The sequence below is a fragment of the Coloeus monedula genome (assembly GCF_965178545.1).
Source record: "Coloeus monedula genome assembly, contig: HAP1_SCAFFOLD_84, whole genome shotgun sequence".
NCBI lineage: Eukaryota > Metazoa > Chordata > Aves > Passeriformes > Corvidae > Coloeus > Coloeus monedula.
In genome coordinates this window covers 739,568-760,100 of record NW_028120815.1, presented here as the reverse complement: position 1 = coordinate 760,100, position 20,533 = coordinate 739,568, and the positions used below count along the sequence as shown (strand labels likewise).

The window sequence follows — 20,533 nt, the reverse complement described above, 5'->3', positions numbered from 1 at the left end:
AGCTCATCTTGGCAGGACCCTCATGGAATCCCTGAGGGACAAATGCCAGTGCCTGCCCAGCCTTCCCAACGTCCCTGACACCAGACGCCTTTTCCACATCCCTCGGTTCCAGGTCAGTGCCCAGAACACAGCACAGCCTGTCCAGGTCCTGGGGGAGATTCCCAAGGGAGGCAGCTGTGATTTCTCCCCACAGACCCACCACTCCGGTGTCTCTCTGTGCAGCCCTTGGCTGTCCTGAGCACTTTCCCTGGAGCCTCCCTGCCCTGGACGTTTGTCTGCATGCAGTTCTCAGCACAGCCCAGCAAAGAATTCAGGTGCTGTGAAAAGCGAGGTTCACTCTCCTGTTAGAATTTAAAGAGTTTAATATAAAGACAATAAGAGACACGTAAAATAAAGCAAAGGGATAACGGCCGGGTGCCTTGGCGCTCTGCCAAGAGCACACCTGATGCCCGAGGTGAGTCTCTTTTATACCATTTTTACTGTCTGTTCTGTATTCATATTAAAACTTTTCCAGGAATTGATCTGCATGGCCACTCCTTGGGTCCGCCTTTTTAGAGCATGCGTAGTCTTCTGCCTTGTGGTTTTATTTCTTTTGATTCTTGGGGTTGGGCCCGCTAGGTAAGAGTCGATGGTGGGGTGGATCTCTTAATTCTCCAGACAGTCAGGGCTGATTGCAGCTTTGGGCCTCTTTGCCCCCCGGGCAGAGCGGTGATAGCAGCTCTCGGACCCTCCTGGCTGCCCGTTCTCCGGGCGGAGCAGCCTTTGGGCCCTTTTGTTCTCTGGACAAAGTGTTGATTAGCAGCTCCTTGGGCCTCATCCTCTGCTCCCTTGGAGGTTATCTTACTTGCTCACACTTGCTAACATTCTTGCTAAAACGAGAGAAAACTACATCCACACAGCAAAAAGCATTTCTAACATTATATAATATCTACTTTAATACTTTGCGAGAAGCCAATACTATAATATATGTTTATAACAGGTGCTTTCCCAGAGGACATTACTCTGGGAGTGAAGTGGCCTCAGGGCACAGTTTGTGCCCCTGGAATTGTGCCAGCCCCGAGTGCTGCTGATGGTGTTTGTGCTCACTCGGGTTCATCTCCCCACACCCACTCGATGCACTGCTGAAGGCTCCTCAGGACACAGCAAACACGGACTGCTGGCCTGGTCACTTGGTGTCCCTCTGTGCAGGGACAAACAACCTCCTGCAGGGGAGGGCAGAGGCCAGTGCTGGGATTGCTGGTGGCAGGGGCTGGTGTGGGACACTTGCCCTGGGCACCTTCCCAGGCTGTGCCCGGAACAAAGGCACAGCCCAGGCCCTGCTCTGCTGCTCCCTCAGGTCCATCCCAGGAGCTCTGGCAGTGCCAGGACACTGCTGCCTGCCCCCCCTGCACACTCCCCCCTGCCCCTGGGCACTGGGGTTTGCTTTGCCAGGGCATTCCTGGGGCACATTCCTGACAGCAGCTCTGGAGGAGAGCGAAGCCTTCCTGCCCTGCCCTCAGGAGATGCCCTTTGCTGATGGAGCTGCTGTGCTGGAGCCCGGCTGTGTCCCAGCAGTGCCCGTGGCCTGTCCCTGCCTGTGCTCACAGCACGGACACGCAGCAGGACAGTGACCGAGCTGCCCGAGCACTCCGGCCTTGCACCCTCAGAAGGGCTGGGAAAGGGAGTGTGGAGCTGGGAAGAGCAGAGGTGGGGAGAGGCTGGGCCATTGTCCCTGGCCGTGCTGCTGTGCTGGGAGTCTCTTCCCTCCAGCTCTGCCCACAGGCACTGCCCCTGCAGAGCCAGAGAAGGGCTGAGGAACAAACCTTGGACACAAAGGTCAGGACAGCCCCTTGTTTTGATTCAAATGCACAGGGAAAAAGCCTCCTGAAAGTCTTTGTGTTTCAAAAGAAAGGTAGATGTTCATGCAGAAATGCAAGGAGTAGTACTACAGTACTTTATAAAAAGCAGAATAACACCAGAAAAAGAATAAGAAAAAGCACCAATGAAAATATGGACAAAGAGGAAAAAGAGGCCAAGATTGTAAAGAGTTACATTCTGAAGGTTCTGGAGCAGAAAAGAGAGAGTTTATTGCTTCTGAGAAGCATCCTAGTCATCATTTTCCTCGCATGGCAGAAGGAAATAGAAAGATTTTAACTTGTGAAAAGTATCCAGTCCTCACTTTCCTCAGGGCATCCCTGAGCTCCTGGTTCCTCAGGCTGTAGATGAGGGGGTTCAGGGCTGGAGGCACCACCGAGTACAGAACTGACACTGCCACATCCAGGGATGGGAGGAGATGGAGGGGGGCTTCAGGTGGGCAAACATAACAGTGCTGAGGAACAGAGAGAGCACGGCCAGGTGAGGGAGGCACGTGGAAAAGGCTTTGTGCCGGCCCTGCTCAGACGGGATCCTCAGCACAGCCCTGAAGAACTGCACATAGGAGAAAACAATGAACACAAAACAGCCAAACACCAAACAGGCACTGACAGTGATGAGCCCAAGTTCCCTGAGGTGGCAGTGTGAGCAGGAGAGCTTGAGGATGTGTGGGATTTCACAGAAGAACTGGCCCAGGGCATTGCCCTGGCCCAGGGGCAGGGAAAATGTATTGGCCGTGTGCAGGAGAGCGTAGAGAAAGGCACTGGCCCAGGCAGCTGCTGCCATGTGGGCACAAGCTCTGCTGCCCAGGAGGGTCCCGTAGTGCAGGGCTTTGCAGATGGACACGTAGCGCTCGTAGCACATGATGGTGAGGAGGAAATCCTCTGCTGAGAGGAAGAACAGAAAGAAAAACACGTGAGCAGCACATGCTGAGTAGGAGATGTGGCTGGTGCCCCAGAGGGAATTGTGCATGGCCTTGGGGACAGTGGTGCAGATGGAGCCCAGGTCGGTGAGGGCCAGGCTGAGCAGGAAGAAGAACATGGGGCTGTGCAGGTGCTGGCCGCAGGCTCCGGCACTGATGATGAGGCCGCTGCCCAGGAGGGCAGCCAGGGAGATGCCCAGGAAGAGGCAGAAGTGCAGGAGCTGCAGCTGCCGCGTGTCTGCCAATGCCAGCAGGAGGAAGGGGCTGATGGAGCTGCTGTTGCACATTTTGAGCCTCTGGCCATGGAGTGCTGTTGAAGGACGAGACAGTGAGGAGTCAGGGGAGACTTTGCTGAGCAATGTCCAAGCCCTTTCTCCTGGCCCTGCCCCCCAGTTTTCCTTTTCTCAGAGCCCTTCCCTCAGCCCCGTGCCTGGAGCTCTGCTGGGATCTGGCCCCGTTGCTGAGACGAGCAGGGGCTGTGCCCATGGACAGCGAGGAGTCAGCTCTGCTCTGCTTCAGCGGGGACATGGGAATGGGGACAGGGGCCAGTCCGGGGGCTGGACTCCATCAGCCCAAAGTGCTCCTGAGGCAGAGGAGCTGGGCAGCATCTCCTGTGCCAGGGCTAAGGAACGGTGACGGCCAAAGGCACTTTGAGAGGGTTTCCTGCCGTGCCCAGGGAGAGCAGAGAGCTGTGCAAGGCAAGAGCATTGGCTGTAACTCAGAGAAGGGTGAGGGGAGCTGCTCTGTCGCTCCATCTGTCCCCAGCTGCCCCTCCTGAGATCGAGGGCAGTCACTGTGTTCCCCTGAAAATCAGCCTGGCACAGCTGAGAGCAGAGGGACCCACAGCAGAGCAAAGTGGCTCAGCCTTTCTCAGAGTCTCAGCCCCACTGCTGGCCAAGGACACTCCCGGCCCCAGTGTCCCCTGGAAGGCAGCTCACAGCTGGGATGGCATCCCGAGGGCACAGCGAGGGTCCTGTCCATGGCCCTGCTGGAGGAGAGCCGGCTCATTGCCAGCCTCCCAGCCCGGCGTGCCCAGAGCTCCCGGGGCACAGGGAGCTGGGACACCCCATTGCTGTGCTCAGCCTGCACAGGAGGAGCCCCAGGGCTGGGCCTGAGCCTGCAGCTGGAGCTGCCATTCCCAGAGAGCCCCTGAGCAGCGCCAGGAGCAGCTGAGCAGGGCAAGGAGAGAGAGCCGGGCCCTGAGGAAAAGCCTTTCCCTGCGCAGCGCTGCCCAGCCCCTCCCGGGCAGCACCAGGGCAGGACAGTCGCCCTCAGGCCCCGGGCAGCAGGAACGGGCCCGCGGCCGCAGAGATGCCCTTCATCTCTGGTGCTGCTCTGCCGGCCCAGGAGGGCACCGAGGGCCCCGAGCCCCCGGGCTGAGGGCCCCGAGCCCCCGGGCTGAGGGCCCCGAGCCCCCGGGCTGAGGGCCCCGAGCCCCCGGGCTGAGGGCTGTGCTGGCTGCGAGGGGACACCGGGGCTGCGCTGCTCAGCGCGGTGTCTGCACTGCAGGGCAGGCCCGGCAGCTGCCACAGCTCCCCTCAGCAGGGCTGCCCTCAGCGCTGCCTCCCTCCCTCCCTGCCCACGGCTCTGCTGCTGGAGCTGTCCCAGCCGGGAGCTGCTCCTGCGGCCCGGGCTCCGTCCCTGCCGCTGCTGCCGGAGCCCAGCCCAGCCCCTGGGCCAGCCCTGCCCGGCAGCCGCTCGGGGCTGCGGGGATTAAAGAGCAGCTCCCCCGGGCCTGGGCACCATGGAAAGGTGATGCTGGCTGGATCTGGAGGCCGCGGAGGTGCAGGCACTTGCTGAGGCTCCCAGGAATCCTCAGTGGGATGGTTTAAGAGCCTCAGCCCCTGCTCCACCTGCACAGCTGAGTTTCCATTCCCACCAAGCTGAGCCTGGGAAAAGTGGGAGCACAAACTGAGGAAAGCAGAGACTCAAGCAGGAATCTCCTGCCCTGAATGTGCTCATGAAAATCCCCTCAGGAATGAGCTGGAGCTCTGAGCAGCCCTGGCCCCCACAGCAGCCTCTCCACAGCAGCAGGACCTGCCCTGCAGGAGTCACTCCTTGCAGCCACAGCTCCCCTGCACCGCCCATGGGGAGCTGCCAGGCAGGCTGAGAGCTGCCCCTGGCAGGTGGCAGATGCCCTGGCCTGGCAAAGAGCCCTCAGGGCTGCAGGAGCTGCTCTGCAGGACAGCCCTGGGCACCCCTGGCTGCTGCCCACCTTCACAGCCTGCAGCCGGCCCTGGCAGCAGGAGCCGTCCTGCCCTGTCCCTCTGACGGTGCCCAGGGCAGCCCCGCTCTGCAGCACATCCTCCCCCAAGGCAGGAACGGCAGCAGAGCCATCCTCACAGCCATGGCAGCCGTGCCATGGGCCAGCTCTAGAGGATCCCTGCAGCCAGAGACTCACTGTGTCCCACGCTGGGAAGGTTTCTCCAGGAATGAGTTCAGAGCTGCCCTCCCAGCTGCTTTAGCCAGCTCTCTGCTCACTCCTCCCAGGTACCTGCAGGCAGTGCCCTCAGCCCTGCTGGGCTGGCAGAGGAGCTGCTCCTCAGCAGAGCTGCCTCTTTGAAGCTCTCCTTGGTTGCCAGGAGCTTGAGAGTTCCCTCTGTGCCAGGAGCCCAGCCCAGCTCAGCAGCACAGCAGCAGCACAAGGATTTTAATGACCCTCTCGGGGCTTTGGTGTTGTTCACATCAGACTCAGTCCCTCAGAGTGTCTTCAAAAAACTTCTCAAGAACTCAAAGTCAGATTCAAAGTCCAAAGTTTCTTTAACTTTTAATGGGTCCCAGTGAGGGACACGACTCACGTGAAAGTGTCCCCAGGTTCCAGTGAGAGCAGAACTCTGGAGGCAGCGATGGCAGGGGGGGACAAGCAAGGGAAAGGTGTCTCTGGTGCTGAGCAAAGCTGGCTGTGTTCCATGAGTGCAAAGGGCCAAGGCCTGAGCCCCAGCCCCTGGCAAGGCAGATCCTGTCCCTCCCTCAGTGCTCAGGGCTCTTGCCGGGGCACTGGGATGTGGGGATGGGCAGTGCCCAGGGCAGCACCATGGGGCGGCCCCTGCCAGGCTGCTGGGCAGGGACAAGGAGGCCCTGAGGCCCCAGGGCTGCAGAGGTCACTTGTCCCCTCCTGGCCTCAGGGCCAGGGCCAGCAGCCGTGGCCAAAGGGCTGCACAAGTTGGCTCTGTCAGGGCCTTGCAGCTGCTGCCCATCCCTCTGCCCTCTGCAGCCCAGGCTGTCCCACGGTGTCCCTGCCCTGCGCCTCTGTCCCTGCAGGCTGTCCTCATCCCCCCGGCTGCCCCACCTGGCTGGCCCCTTCCTTTGCTGGCAGCTCTGCGTCCTGCCTGCCTCTGCCTGGGCACACAAAGCCTTGGGCTGCTCCAGACTCCTTCTGGGGGACATGTTACACCCCAGCCCTGCCTGGGAGGGAAATTCCTTTCTCCTGGTGTCCACTCTGGGCCTCCTCAGCTGCCCTGTCACAAAGGCCCCTCGGTTCTTTGGGGCCAGCAGTGCCACAGTGGCCCCTTGGTTCCATGGAACGCCACAGGGTCACAATGGTCCCCTTGGTGCCACCAGCCCTGCAAGGTCACAACGGCCCCTGGGTTCCACGAGGCCACGCAGGGTCACAGTGGTCTCCAGAGGAAGGGCAGCACCGAGCCCCAGGGATTCAGGGCAGATGAGCTACAGCCACCAGAGGCCAAGGCCAGCCACATCTGTCTGTCCTGGCAGGTTTGTCTGGGAGCAACCCTTGGATATTGGGAATTTGGGAGGTGGAATCCCAATTTTGGCCATGAGCACCTTGTTGAGAAGGATGGGTTTATTCCACATGAAAGAAAAGCACAAAGTCCAAGAGTTTTGTAGAAGATGAGAGGTGGCCACCATGGGCGAGAGCAGCCAGACCTGTCTCTCATGGCAGCTTTTGTCTGGGAGCAATCCTTGGACAGACAGAATTTGGGAGGTAAATCTCAGTTTTGGCCATGGGAGCCTGGATGGGAAGGACGGTTCTCTTCCTTAGGAAGGAAAGCACGGAGCCCCAGGAGCCCCAGGGCTCCTGAGGCAGCCCCTGCTGCCCCGGGAGGGAGTTTGGGGAGGGGGCAGAGGGGGTGCGCAGCCCCCGCCGGGGGATGACCCCGGCCCAGCGCCCTTCGTTCAGCACCGAGCTGGGCTTGGGGCCGCAGGAGGAAGAGGCCGATGGGAAGCAGATCCTGCAGGGGGGACAGGGCTTGGGCTCAGGGCAAGGTCCTGCCCTGCACACCTGGCTCAGGTGTGAGCCTGCCCCGGGAAGGGAGCGGGACATTGCCATCCCCACGGATCAGGGCTGGGAGCAGCGCTGGGAGCACGGACATGGAAATCCTGGGAGCCACTGGGACCGCCCTGGGGGGTGAATGATCCCCCCCAGCACCTTTCCAGGCTGCCCTGCGAGCTGAGAAATGCTCGCTGGGCCTCGGCCTTGGCCAAGAGCCCCCGGGCTCAGCTGCTCTGAGCTCAGGCGCTGCCGGCTCCCGCAGCCCGCCCAGGGCCGCCCTGCCCGTGCCGGGGCTGTGCTGGAATTCTCTGCTGCTGCTGGGCCACTCGGGGGCTCTGGCCCAGCAGGAAAGGTGACCCTGAGCCAGGAGCTTTCCTTGGCCGCAGCAAAGCCTCGGCACGAAAAGACCTTCCCAGCGCTGGGCCCTGGGCCGGGAGGGATTGTGCCACCAGAGCTGTCCCTCCATTTCTTCTGCCAGGCAGCTTTAGCACATGGAAAGTGGAGAAGCCAGAGCTGCCTCTCAGCTTTCCGCAGTCCTGCAGAGCTCCAGGGCAAGGTCCTGGCCCTGGCTCGGGGCTGGGCCGGGGCCAGCGGCAGAAAATCAACTTGCAGCTTGGGCCCCGCAGCAGGGAGGAGCAGCAATTGCTGGCTGAGAGAGACTCTTGCCAAGGGCCTGCGGGGCCGGGCCCCAGGGAACGGCTTCCCGCTGCCCGAGGGCAGGCTGAGATGGGATGTGGGGCAGCAATGGTTCCCTGGCAGGGCGCTCAGGGCCTGGCCCAGGCTGGCCCCAGAAGCTGCGGCTGCCCCCGCATCCCTGCAAGTGTCCCAGGCCGGCTCGGCCATTGGGGCTTCCTGCCCAGGAGGGCTGGGCTGGGCTGGGGCTGCTGAGGGCGGGATGGGCTCTGCCTGAGACAGCTGAAGGCTGCGCATGATGAGGCCGGGGGGACCCCGTTCCTCAGTGGGTTCTGGGGTATCCTGGGGCTCCTGGGGCTCCATGCTTTCCTTCCTAAGGAAAAGAACCGTCCTTCTCATCCAGGCTCCCATGGCCAAAACTGAGATTTACCTCCCAAATTCTGTCTATCCAAGGATTGCTCCCAGACAAAAGCTGCCATGAGAGACAGGTCTGGCTGCTCTTGCCCATGGTGGCCACCTCTCATCTTCTTTCCAAACTCTTGGACTTTGTGCTTTTCTTTCATGTGGAATAAACCCATCCTTCTCAACAAGGTGCCCATGGCCAAAATTGGGATTCCACCTCCCAAATTCCCAATATCCAAGGGCTGCTCCCAGACAAACCTGCCAGGACAGACAGATGTGGCTGGCCTTGGCCTCCTGTGGCTGTGTCTCATCTGCCCCTGAAACCCTGGGGCTCGGTGCTGCCCTTCCTCTGGAGACCACTGTGACCCTGCGTGGCCTCATGGAACCCAGGGGCCGTTGTGACCCTGCAGGGCTGGTGGCACCAAGGGGACCATTGTGACCCTGTGGCGTTCCATGGAACCAAGGGGCCACTGTGGCACTGCTGGCCCCAAAGAACCGAGGGGCCTTTGTGACAGGGCAGCTGGGGAGGCCCAGAGTGGACACCAGGAGAAAGGAATTTCCCTCCCAAGCAGGGCTGGGCTGCAACACGTCCCCCAGAAGGAGTCTGGAGCAGCCCAAGGCTTTGTGTGCCCAGGCAGAGGCAGGCAGGACGCAGAGCTGCCAGCAAAGGAAGGGGCCAGCCAGGTGGGGCAGCCGGGGGGATGAGGACAGCCTGCAGGGACAGAGGCGCAGGGCAGGGACACCGTGGGACAGCCTGGGCTGCAGAGGGCAGAGGGATGGGCAGCAGCTGCAAGGCCCTGACAGAGCCAACTTGTGCAGCCCTTTGGCCACGGCTGCTGGCCCTGGCCCTGAGGCCAGGAGGGGACAAGTGACCCCTGCAGCCCTGGGGCCTCAGTGCTTCCTTGTCCCTGCCCAGGGGTGCAGGATCAGGGGGGTTCTTCTCAGGCGGGCAGCGTCGGCTCCAGGAGGCCCCAGAGTGTCTGGCAGCAGGCGATGGTGGTGGGGGGAAAGGCAAAGTTCAGGGACTCTGCCCCTCGCTTTTCCCTCCACACCTGCACCAGTTTCACCTTCCTTTTTATGGGCCTCAAGGCGAGCTACCCATGGTCTGTACCGCCCATTTTATGATAAGCAGACCAAATGACGAGGCATTTTTGAAGCAGTCATAATGACAAAGCACTTTTTGGAGCCTTTCTCTTATTATTAGGCTCTTACAGTGACCCTGCAGGGCCCATGGAACCAAGGGAACGTGGAACAGCTCTGGCTGCCTTGGGCTCCCGGGGCCGCCTGACAGCTCTGGCTGACCTTGGCATGTCCAGGGCTGATTCTCATCTGCCCCTGGAGTGCTGGGGCTCTGTGCTTTCCTTCCTATGGAACAGAACTGTCCTTCTCCTCCAGGGGCCCGTGGTCCAAAGTGGAATTCTGCCTCCAAAATTCCATCTGTCAAAGGATTGCTCTGTGACGAAAGGTGCCAGGACAGACGGGTCTGGCTGGCCTTGGCCTCTGGCGGTCGCCTCTCATCTGCCTTCCAAACGCTGGGGCTCCGTGATTTCTTCCCATGGAAAAGAAACGTCCTTCTCCTCCAGGAACAAATGGCCAAAAGTGGGATTCTATCTCCCACATTCTGTCTATCCAAGGATTGCTCCTAGGCAGGAGCTGCCAGGACAGACGGGCCTGGCTGGCCTTGGCCTCCTGGGGGCCACTTCTCATCAACCTTCAAAACACCGGTGCTCCACTGTGGGAATTAACAGCAGGTCAGCGAGCCTGTCTGATTCCGACATCGATCTTAGCACAATCCGTTTGTACCCATGAGAAACTTAGTGTGAACAGAAGCAAGACACCTAAACAACAGAAAGAGAAAACAGCAACAAGGCTGCACCTGGTGTTTTTCTGAACACTCAGAATGCTGATGCTATAGGTAACCAATAACAGGATGTTGCAGTTAAATAATAGCCAATGACTCTGTTGTAGAAGTGAAGCAACCAATGGATAAGTTAATGAATGATAAACATACAAAAGTGTATAAATGACACTGACTTTTTAGAATAAACAGCCTTTTGCCTGGGGTTGTTGTTGGGGTTGGTGTGTGTCGTGTCCGTCCCAACAGCAACTCTCCACCCTTTCCCTACAGTGGAAAAGAACCGTCATTCCCATCCAGGTGCCCATGGCCAAAACTGGGATTCCACCTCCAAATTTCTGTATATCCAAGGATTGTTCCCAGATGAAACCTTCCAGGACAGACAGCTCTGCCTGCCTTGGCCTCCCAGGGACCACCTCTCATCTTCCCATGGAATTAAATATCTTTTATGTCCGGGCATCCATGGCCGATATTGAGAATCCACCTCCAAAATTCCAGATATCCAAGGATGGCTCCCAGACCAAAGCTGCCATGAGAGACAGGTCTGGCTGCCCTCACCCATGGTGACCACCTCTCATCTTCTTCCAAAACACTTGGACTTTGTGCTTTTCTTTCATATGGAAAAACCCATCCTTCTCAACAAGGTGCCCATGGCCAAAATTGGGATTCCACCTCCCAAATTCCCAATATCCAAGGGCTGCTCCCAGACAAAAGCTGCCATTACCATCAAGTCTGTCTGGCTTGGCCTCCTGAGGGCCAGATCTCACCCACCTTCCAAACCCTGGGGCTCTGTGCTTTCCTTCCTATGGAAAAGACTCATCCTGCCTGTCCAGGCACAAATGGCCAAAATTTGGATTCCACCTCCCAAATTCCCAATATCCAAGGGTTGCTCCCAGACAAACCTGCCAGGACAGACAGATGTGGCTGGCCTTGGCCTCTGGTGGCTGTGTCTCCTCTGCCCCTGAAACCCTGGGGCTCGGTGCTGCCCTTCCTCTGGAGACCACTGTGACCCTGCGTGGCCTCGTGGAACCCAGGGGCCGTTGTGACCCTGCAGGGCTGGTGGCACCAAGGGGACCATTGTGACCCTGTGGCGTTCCATGGAACCAAGGGGCCACTGTGGCACTGCTGGCCCCAAAGAACCAAGGGGCCTTTGTGACCCTGCAGGGCCCACGGAACCAAGGGAACATGGAACAGCTCTGGCTGCCTTGGGCTCCTGGGGCCGCCTGGCAGCTCCGGCTGACCTTGGCATGGCCAGAGCTGCTTCTCACCTGCCCTGCAGCGCTGGGGCTCCGTGCTTTCCTTCCTATGGAACAGAACTGTCCTTCTCCTCCAGGGGCCCATGGCCAAAACTGGGACTCTACATCCAAATTTGATTATGTAAGGATTGTTCCCATATGAAACTTGCCAGGACAGACAGCTCTGGCGGGCCTTGGCCTCTTGGGGGCCACCTCTCATCTGCCTTTGAAACACTGCGGGGCTGTGCTGTTCTTCCCATGGAAAAGAAACATCTTTCAAGTGCAGGTGTCCATGGCCAAAACTGGGAATCCGGCTCCAAAATTCCATATATCCAAGTACAGCTCCCAGGCAAAATCTGCCAGGACTGATAAGTCCAGCTTCCCTTGGCTTCCTGAGGGCCAGCTCTCAGCTGCCTTTGAAACGCTGGGGCTGTGCTGCTCTTCCTGTGGAACAGAACCATCCTTCTCCTCCAGCTGCCCATGGCCAAAATTGCAATTTGGCCTCCAAAATTCCATCTATCCAAGGATTGCTGCCAGACAAAAGCTGCCAAGGCCAACAGGTCTGGCTGGCCTTGGCCTCTGGTGGCCACCTTTCATGGATCACAGGGATACAGTTTGTTTTATCACAGATACTGTCCATGGTTACATCCACCCCTCGGTCTCGTGCCACCTATAGGTGGCATCTCTGCCCTGATGACCTGAGGCATCATGGGCCCATGAGTAGGGCTAATGAGGAACACCAAAACAACAAGCAGGTAGATCAGGCTGCAAAGATAGAAGTGTCACAGGTAGACTTGGACTGGAAACACAAGGGAGAGTTGTTCCTAGCTCGATGGGCCCATGATGCCTCAGGCCATCAGGGCAGAGATGCCACCTATAAGTGGGCACGAGACCGAGGGGTGGATCTGACCATGGACAGTATCTCCCAGGTGATCCATGACTGTGAGACATGCGCTGCGATCAAGCAGGCCAAGCGGGTGAAGCCCCTGTGGTACGGTGGGCAGTGGTCCAAATACAAGTATGGGGAGGCCTGGCAGATTGATTACATCACACTGCCTCAAACCCGCCAAGGCAAGCGCTGTGTGCTCACAATGGTAGAAGGCACCACAGGATGGCTGGAGACCTACCCTGTGCCTCACGCTACTGCCCGGAACACCATCCTGGGCCTTGAAAAGCAAGTCCTTTGGAGGCATGGCACCCCTGAGAGAATCGAGTCTGACAATGGGACTCATTTTAAGACAGTCTTATTAACACCCGGGCTAGAGAACATGGCACTGAGTGGTGTACCACATCCCTTACCATGCACCAGCTGCAGGCAAAGTGGAACGGTGCCATGGATTGTTGAAAACCACCTTGAAGGCACTGGGTGGGGGAACTTTCAAAAATTGGGAACAGAATCTGGCAAAGGCCACCTGGTTAGTTAACACCTGAGGTTCCACCAATAGAGCTGGTCCAGCCCAGTCTGAATCCCTGCATACAGCAGATGGAGATAAGGTCCCAGTAGTGCATGTCAGAGGTCTGTTAGGAAAGACTGTGGGGATGAATTCTGCCTCGAGTACAGACAAACCCATCCGTGGGGTTGTCTTTGCTCAGGGACCTGGTTGCACATGGTGGGTAATGCAGAAAGGTGGAACAACACGTTGTGTACCACAGGGAGATCTGATTGTTGGGTGAAAACCACCTGTAGTGTGAAATGCCTGGGTACCCCTGCTTGCTGAGGGTCACTGTCACTGTTCGTACATAGCTGTATATATATATGTATATGTATATGTATTGATGTGTGTGTGTAGAGTTAGAATATCTTAGTTTGGGCATTGAGCCAATGATATGGGATAAGGGGTGGAATGTCTTGGGGTGACTTTATGATGCATATCCCATATCACTGCCCTATGCCCAGAAATTAATTTTTGTGCCTTTCTATGCCTCTAAACTGAGCCTGAGAGAGGGAAGGAAAAACTGAGCAAAACTTTTTCAAAGCAGTTTGCAGCTTGTTCAGGGTCACACAGAGATAGGGACTTTCTTTTTCCCAGCTGCAGCAGGGGAGGGAGGAGGCACCCAGCTTGCTGCTTCCCTGGTCAGCTTTTGGCCAGTTCTTCAGCTTCTTTTTCTCCAAAGGGAGACTGAGAGCTGAATTTTTTTTTCCTTCCCTGGAATTCTGGATTTTCTTCCTTTTCTGATGGCCTACTTCAATATCAGAGCACATCGGGAGGACTTTCCACTGGGCACAGAGGGCCTGGCCCTGGGCCAAGCCCCAGCTCCGAGGAGACCAAAGGGAGGACTCTGACACTGTCACAGGTTTTTTCTCCACAGTGAGAGATTTTATTACTTAGCATTATTTTCCTTTTCCTGTGTGTTTGTTAAATAAATAGTTATTATCTCCTTCACTTTCCTTTGAGGAAAATTTATCTTTTCCCGAACCAGGTTCGGGGGAGGGGTGGTTGTGCCTTCTCTCAGAGGATATCTTTCTAAATTGGGCAAAACCGGCCCATATGCAAAGGAACCAAACTTACAAAAGTGTGAAGAACTCATGACCTGTTGTCCATCTTGGGGTCCCTCTTGGCAGTAGCCTCTGGCTACCCTGGGTGTACCTTTGAAGGCCTTTCAAATAAATACCTACCTTTATTCCCTTATTCTGGTCTAGCCTCTGTTTTTAGGTGGCCTCTCAAGGCATCAGCAGGGGCTGCGATCCCACACTTGTGGGGACCAGAACCGCCCCCAGGATCCCAACACTGCCTGACAGCGCTCCGGACACCGGGATGGCCGTGCGTCCGAGTCTCGGCCACCGTGCTGCTGCTTCCTTTGCTCATAGACACACCCAGAGGCCACTGTTAAGCCCGGATGGTCTCTGGTTCTGCCCTCTTCCTGATCCCGGGCAGGGATGCAGCACTGCTGCGCTTTCAGGAAGCTGCTCTTGAAAACTTCCAGCATTCCAAGCTCCTTTGCCCTCCGTGGAGGCTTGCCACGGAATCCCTCACAGCTGCCTCCGGAGCATCCTCCTGTTGGCTGTTCTAAAATCCAGGGCCTTCAGGGTGCTCAGCAAGACCTCTGACTCCACAGTGTTGTGGAACTGGACCTTCAGGACAGGGACCTTTCCAGCCTGAGCTGCCCTCGTTCCTCTGTGTCTCTGCACAAAACATGGCATGGTGTGGATACAAAAATGCTGCTAGCAAGGATTTTCTTGCTGTTTTCTAAGCCTGTGAGAGACTTTCCTCTCTCACAGAAGAGGTAGCAGAGTTATGTAAACAACCAAACAGCTGCAGCCTTGAAAAGTCTTGTTTATAGTACAGTAGAAAATATTTTGACAATGGATGCTTTAGGATTTTAGCCAATCACCCCAAGGGGTGGCTGATCCTTTGTCCAATTAGACTATGAAGAAAAAGGTCTATAAAAGAGTTTGTAAAATAGTTAAATAAATCAATCTTGCTGCACAGTTCCTGCCTGCTGGATCTTCTCTCCTCCTCCCTACGGCTGCGGGACACGGTGATATTCCCTAGGGTTGCAGTAATAGCACGGAAGAGAGCGGCAGGAGGGGCCTGTGTGTCCCAGGGCTCAGGTTTTGGGCTGCTTCAGCACCACAGAGATGCAGGTCAAGTGAAGAAGCCAAACTGTTTATTAATAGGAGGCGAAGCGAAGGGATGAGCTGGGAGGGAAAAAGGGGATGGGCAGGGTCTGAGGGCTGGAGGGATGGAGCTGTCAAAAGGGAGGGAGAGGGCAGGAGCTATGGGAGCTTTCCACAGGCTCAGCTGTGACCAGCATCAGCTGTGCCTGGAGCTCCAGCTGCTCTACTCTAGTCTCCAGATGGTCTCATCTTCCAGGATATCTGGAGGGCTTAAAGGGACTCTGGTTCTGAGCCAGCAGATGAACGTAGTTCAGCAGCTCTTTCCTTGAATATTTTCTGAACTACGATGTTTGTCTGGGAAGGGCTGTCGTCTCTCCTCAGGGCTTGAAGGGCTGGAAGAGACAGGAACAGAGCCACGGTCAGAGCCTGGATCTGCGGGAATCCAAGCAGACCTTCCTGCCAGGGCCATCTCACCCAGCTCCTGCCATGGCCAGAAGACAGCAGGGGCCAAGGAGATCAGCCAGAAGGTGCTGGCCATGAAGCTCCCCACCGTGTCCCTGAAACCTCTCTGTGCTCGGCCCACGTCACCCCGAGTCCACACTTGGAGCAAAGCCCCCACAGCCAGGGCAGGGATTGCGGCTCCCGAGCCAGGCATTGCAGCTCGCCCCCGCCAGCCCCCGCTGCCAGCCCGCTGCCCTCACTCACCCTCGCTGAGGACCTGGAGCTCTTCCTTGTGCCCCCTCAAGAACACCCTGGCAGTCCCTGGGAGCACAGAGGCGGTCACGGCCCCGCGGCACGGCTCCCTCGCAGCGGCGCTGCCAGCCCCGTGGCCACACGCTCTCCTGCCCCGGCAGGGCTCAGCCCGGGCCCTCGCCGCATCCTGACGCCCGAGGGCACGGCTGCGAGAGGGCGGCAGCGGCCCCGAGGGCAGGCGGGGCTCCACGGCCCCGGGCCCGGATCCCGCTGCCGGGGCAGCAGCCGGGGCTGGGGCCGAGCTGCGGCGGGGCGGGGACGGGCCCCGGGCCCGTGGCTCACCGATGAACCTGACGGCCGCCTCTCGCAGCGACTCCTGCGGGCTCTCCACGAACGGCAGCGCCTGGTGCAGGCGCTCGGCCGCTCGGCTCCTGTCCTCTGCCAGCTGCAGAGAGCGCCAGGAGGGAAGGGTTGGCGCGGGCTCAGCCCCTTGGCCGGGCTCTCTGCGCCCAGCCCTGGCCTCCCCTGCCCGCACGGCCCCGAGGCCCGGCCAGCAGCCGCTGGCGCCGGGCTCTGGAGGGGGCCGAGGGCCGGCTGCTGCCCGGGGAGCCGCGGTGCCGCCCCGCGCCACAGCCCAGCGGGGCCGGGGCTCCATCGGCTCCCGGCTCGGGGCCACAGGAGCCTGGAGCAGAGCCCGGGGAAGGGAGCAGCGTGTGGGGCGCAGGCTGGCGCCCCTGGTGCAGCACTGGGCAGGGGCACAGCTGCCAGCCCCACACACTGGGCTTCTCCAGGCTGTGCCTCAGGCTTCTCCAGTCAGGCTTTACCAGGCACTCGGCGAACGTCAACAGCTGCTCCTTCTTCAGCAGTTGCTTGAGATTCCTCCTCTTCAGGAACCCGGCCGCACAAAGAAGAGTTTCCATCGAGGCCTGGAGAGCAGCAGAGGCACAGAGATGGCACCGCAGCCTAGGGCACAGGACTCGTGTCCCTGTTCCAAGGCCAGGAGGATGCTGGAGCCCAGGAGGTACCAGGGCAGGAGGCAGCTGAGCCCCGTCCTTGGGATGCAGCAGCATCACACAAAACCTCACCTCTGCCACGTGGCGGTTCTCCTCATGGCAGTGCAAGAAGAGCAGGAGCAGGCTCTGGCTCACAGTCCTCTCCAGGGGCTTTTTTCCTTCCTCCACTACCAACTCCATCACCTTGCCGAAGAGGTGAATGGAGAACAGCTGCACATGGCTGTTGTCCTGGTGGAAAAAGATAAGACCCTAAGACCAATTACTCCAGGTTCCCCAAGGAAAAGGCCTGAAAATCCATAAGGCTTGAAGTTTTGCAGGTAGCACCCCAGCCTATGGCTGGGGGCACAGAGCCTTACATTTTCAAAGAGTGGCAGGAGCGCCTCAGCCAGTTTCGGGGCGGTGGTGCTGGATACCAGGATGTCTTTGTTCTCCAGCGCATTCATGAACACAGAGAGGGACATCCTGACCACCTCTCCATCTGCATCGCCCAGCAGCTCCACAAGCCGTTGGGACAGGCTGCCCATTCTTCTGGCCTGTGTGGAACACAAGGCTGTGCTGTGAAGCCATGAACGGCTGCACTGCCTACACCACCCTGGCCCTGCAAGCCCACCCTGCTGCCGCAGGGCCCAGAGGCCAAAGGCCTGTCCTGAAGCACTGGGGCAGCTGAGCCGGGAGGCAGGAGAGCTGGGAGCAGCTGCCTCAGCTCCTGAAGCCCAGCCAAGCCCATGTGACTGCTTTCCCCAGCGCAGCTTCAGCCACTGCCGCCTTCTCACCATCGCGGGATCCTTGCTGAGCACCACGAGGCCTCTGAGTGCCAGGCGACATCTCTGCGTGCACTCGCTCAGCAGGTACCTGGACATCATCTCCAGGACACTGTCACCGCATTCCCTCAAGTCCAGGCACTCGAGGAGCTGAAAGGCACAGGGCAGTGACAGGGGAGCCGGCTGGCAGGAGCCCGGAACCGCCCAGGGCTGGGCCCAGGCAGCAGCGCAGGGCGCGGGCACGTCCCAGGCAGCTGCGGCTACGAGAGGGCAGAGAGGCGGGAGGCAGCTCAGCGAGGCAGCGCTGGCGTCAGGCTCACCTCCACAAGGAATGCCAGGAAGGGCAGATCCCAGCGTGGCTCCTCCCTGCTCAGCAGCCCAAGCAGGCGGAGTGCAATCCCAGCACACATGGGAAGGGAGACCCGGCGCATCTCTCTGGCAGAGGGAAAAAGGCATCAAGGCTGTGAGCTGGGGGGCAAACATCTCCCAGGACTGACTCACAGAGGTCTGGTCTTTCCCCAGCATCCCTGCAGGGGATGTGGGTGCTCTGGGAGGTGGCTGCTCCTGAGCACCCTTCTCCAGCCTTTTCCAGCGTCCTTGGCCATCCCTCATTGACCAGGCCCTCTGGCCCATGGCCACAAGGACTGTGTGGGGCACCGCAGGCACAGGGCACAAGTGCCGGGGGCAGTGGGGAGAAGGGGGTCTCACCTGGCCAGCAGCCCCACTGCATAGTGCTGGGTGTCAGCACACAGCAGCGTGTCCCAGCCACGCTTGCGCTCCATCGCCACCACCTCATTGTCACAGTGCAGTCGACAGAGCAGAGCCTTCATGGCCTGCACTGCAAACCTGTGTGCAGAGCAAAGCCCAGGTCACACTGGGAGCACTGGCGCTGGCCACAAGGGCATGGGAAGGACAGGAGGACTGGGACCTGTTGGGGTTGCTGGGAAGGCGGTGTTCCTCCCGGCACGCTCTCCAGAAGTGATCAACTTCCTCTGGCATCTGCTGTGTGGTGATGACAACATGGGAGAGCAGAGCCACAAAGATGCGGGAGGAGTAAAGGTTCACTGCCTCGTGGCACCGAGGCACCTGGACAATCACCCACAGCCCCAGAGTTGCCTGCAAAAGAAGCAGCCCGAGACAGCGCTCGGTGCCGAGCTGTCCATGTGGCAGGGCCCGAGGGGAGACGCAGGGGGAGCACCGGGCCTGGTGCCCCCTGAGCCTGCCCCTAGCTCAGGTTTCACCCAGTGCTTGAGGCAGGGAGAGGATGGAGAGCTGCTGGAGCAGCAGCTTGGGGGCAAGCAAAGGCCAGTTCCAGAAACTCACAGCCAGGGCGAGGACAGGTGTGTCGTCCCCATCAGAGGTGCACATGCTGTGCAGAGGCCAGTCCTCCATCACACAGAGCAGTGTTGGCAGCACCTTCTCCAGTGTGCTGCCTGACAAGCCTAGGAGTCTCCACATCATTGTGGCAGCTCTGTGGGATCGGAGCTCTGAGTCAGGGGCGTCTCAGTCACAGTACCATGCCCTGTGCAGCTGTGGGGGCCCAGGTGACAGAGCCCCGGTGCCCTGAGGGGCAGGGAGGGAGCATGGCAGCAGGCTCAGGAAGCAGAGGGGCCCGAGGGTCCTGCAGCTCTCCGCCTGTCTGGCAGACCCCATTGGACAGGCGGCACAGGGCGATGGGCCCTAAGGGCTGGTGAGCCCCGAGCTCTCAAGGCAGCTGGGCCCCGTACCTGTCGCACGATGGGGCACAGCGCAGGAGGGTCAGCACCACATCAGCGGGGTGCTCTTCAGCCAGCCTCAGAAGGTTAAAGCCCAGCCTGGCGCCCACAGTGACATGGGACCCGAGACTCTGGTGAATGTTCCTCACCGTGGCTGGCACCTGGAGGAGGCATGGGGAAGACTTGGAGCACTGTCCAAGGGAGCAACTTCCCCAGCTGCCCCCAAGAAATGCTTCCCTTCTCGACTCACTGTTCTGGTCTCAAAGGCTGAGGGGGCCCAGCAGCTGTGGCTTGAGGGGGCACACGATCCTTGGAGGCTCCAGCCCTGACCCCAGGCTGCTTACCTGCTGCTGAGAAGAATCAGCACTCTCCTTGAAATAACCCAGTTCAGGAGCATGAATCCCAGTGGGAATGGGCGTAGTGTCAGTATTTGGGATGCCCTGAGTCTCTCCGGTGTCGGTGTTTGTGATGGCCATGTCCTCAGTCACTGCCACATCAGTCTTCACTCTGTGATCATTCATTGGACTGTCAGAGTCTTCTGAGGGTGCAGTGATATCTGGGCTGACATCAGGCTCTGCCTGGAGCTCGGTCAGCCCAGAGTCAGGCTCAGCTGTGCCCTCAGTTGCTGTGGTGCTGGTCTTTCCACGCCGAATGTGGATGAACTTCCGGAACATCTGCAGGAGAACAAAGGACAGGGAAGGGAGGGATGTTCCAAGGGGTGCTCCAGGCACGGTGCTCGGCTGAGCAGCGACAGCAGCCAGGTGGGGATGGCTGCAGGTACCTGCACTGTTCTCCGGAAGCGGCCGTGGGCACGGTCCTGCTCTTGTGTCCGGTCCGGGGCTGCATCTGGCAAAGAGCGAGCGCAGCCAGAGCTGAGGGGCTGCAGGAGAGGCCGGAGAACGCAGCCCAGCCCTGCGCTCCCCAGGCAGGGACAGACCCGGGATGCCCAGGGCATGGAGCACGGCTGCTGCAGAGGGTCTGGCCCGGCCCCTCTTCCATCCTATCCATGGGCCTGTTCTCCAGGGATGCGATGGGATGGGACGGGACGGGACGGGAGGGCATGGGATGGGATGGGATGGGATGGGATGGGATGGGATGGCGCCAAGCTGGCTGCCACCATCAGCCCTGTGGCCCAGCTCTGTCACTCACCGTCCTGCCGTGGCTGGAACTGCTCCAGCTCTTCAGGCTGTTGTGCTGGGGCAGCTCCAGGGCCTTTTTTCCCCCTGAACACCTTGAACAGGCGACGGAATCTGCCCGCCATGCCACAGTCTGGCCTCGAGGGCACCTTCAAGAGAGATTCCTTGGGAAAGCTCTGAGTGAACAAGTCCTGCACTTGTGCCTTGAAGGCACCAGCAGCAGAGAAGCCTCAGGAAGGCTACAGGACAGCAAGTCCTGCAGCCTGGTCTCAGAGGGCTCCTGCCACAAGGACAGGAGACTCCTCGTCAAGGATTGTGGTCAGCAAAGCCAACAGTCTGGCCTTGAGGGCACCGGCCACAGGGATGGCAGATGCCTCAGAAAAGCTCCAGGGCACCAAGTCCCATGGTCTGCCCTCGAGGGCACCTGCAAAAGAGAAGCCTCAAGAAGGCCACAGGTCACCAAGTCCTGTGGTCTGGCCTCGAGGTCACCTGCAGGAATAACGCCTCGGAAAAGCTCCGGGTCAGCG

General features: G+C 59.2%; 2 protein-coding genes across 2 annotated transcripts; both read right to left on the bottom strand.

Annotated features, from left to right (window-relative positions):
• Nucleotides 1–2,211: 2,211 nt before the first annotated feature.
• Nucleotides 2,212–3,060, bottom strand: LOC309585639 (olfactory receptor 14J1-like; the record flags this gene model as incomplete). Its single annotated transcript, XM_082303564.1, has 1 exon — nucleotides 2,212–3,060. The coding sequence occupies one exon, from the start codon at nucleotides 3,058–3,060 to the stop codon at nucleotides 2,212–2,214; it is 849 nt and encodes a 282-aa protein (XP_082159690.1).
• An 11,898-nt stretch (nucleotides 3,061–14,958) lies between these two features.
• On the bottom strand, nucleotides 14,959–20,131 carry LOC309585634 (maestro heat-like repeat-containing protein family member 7; the record flags this gene model as incomplete). The annotated part of the gene is made up of 14 exons (XM_082303560.1): nucleotides 14,959–15,080; nucleotides 15,724–15,826; nucleotides 16,206–16,307; nucleotides 16,467–16,622; nucleotides 16,751–16,927; nucleotides 17,168–17,305; nucleotides 17,476–17,590; nucleotides 17,864–18,001; nucleotides 18,084–18,271; nucleotides 18,479–18,626; nucleotides 18,883–19,031; nucleotides 19,215–19,544; nucleotides 19,652–19,716; nucleotides 20,020–20,131. 14 exons carry the CDS (start codon nucleotides 20,129–20,131, stop codon nucleotides 14,959–14,961), a joined length of 2,043 nt encoding a protein of 680 aa, XP_082159686.1.
• Nucleotides 20,132–20,533: the final 402 nt, after the last annotated feature.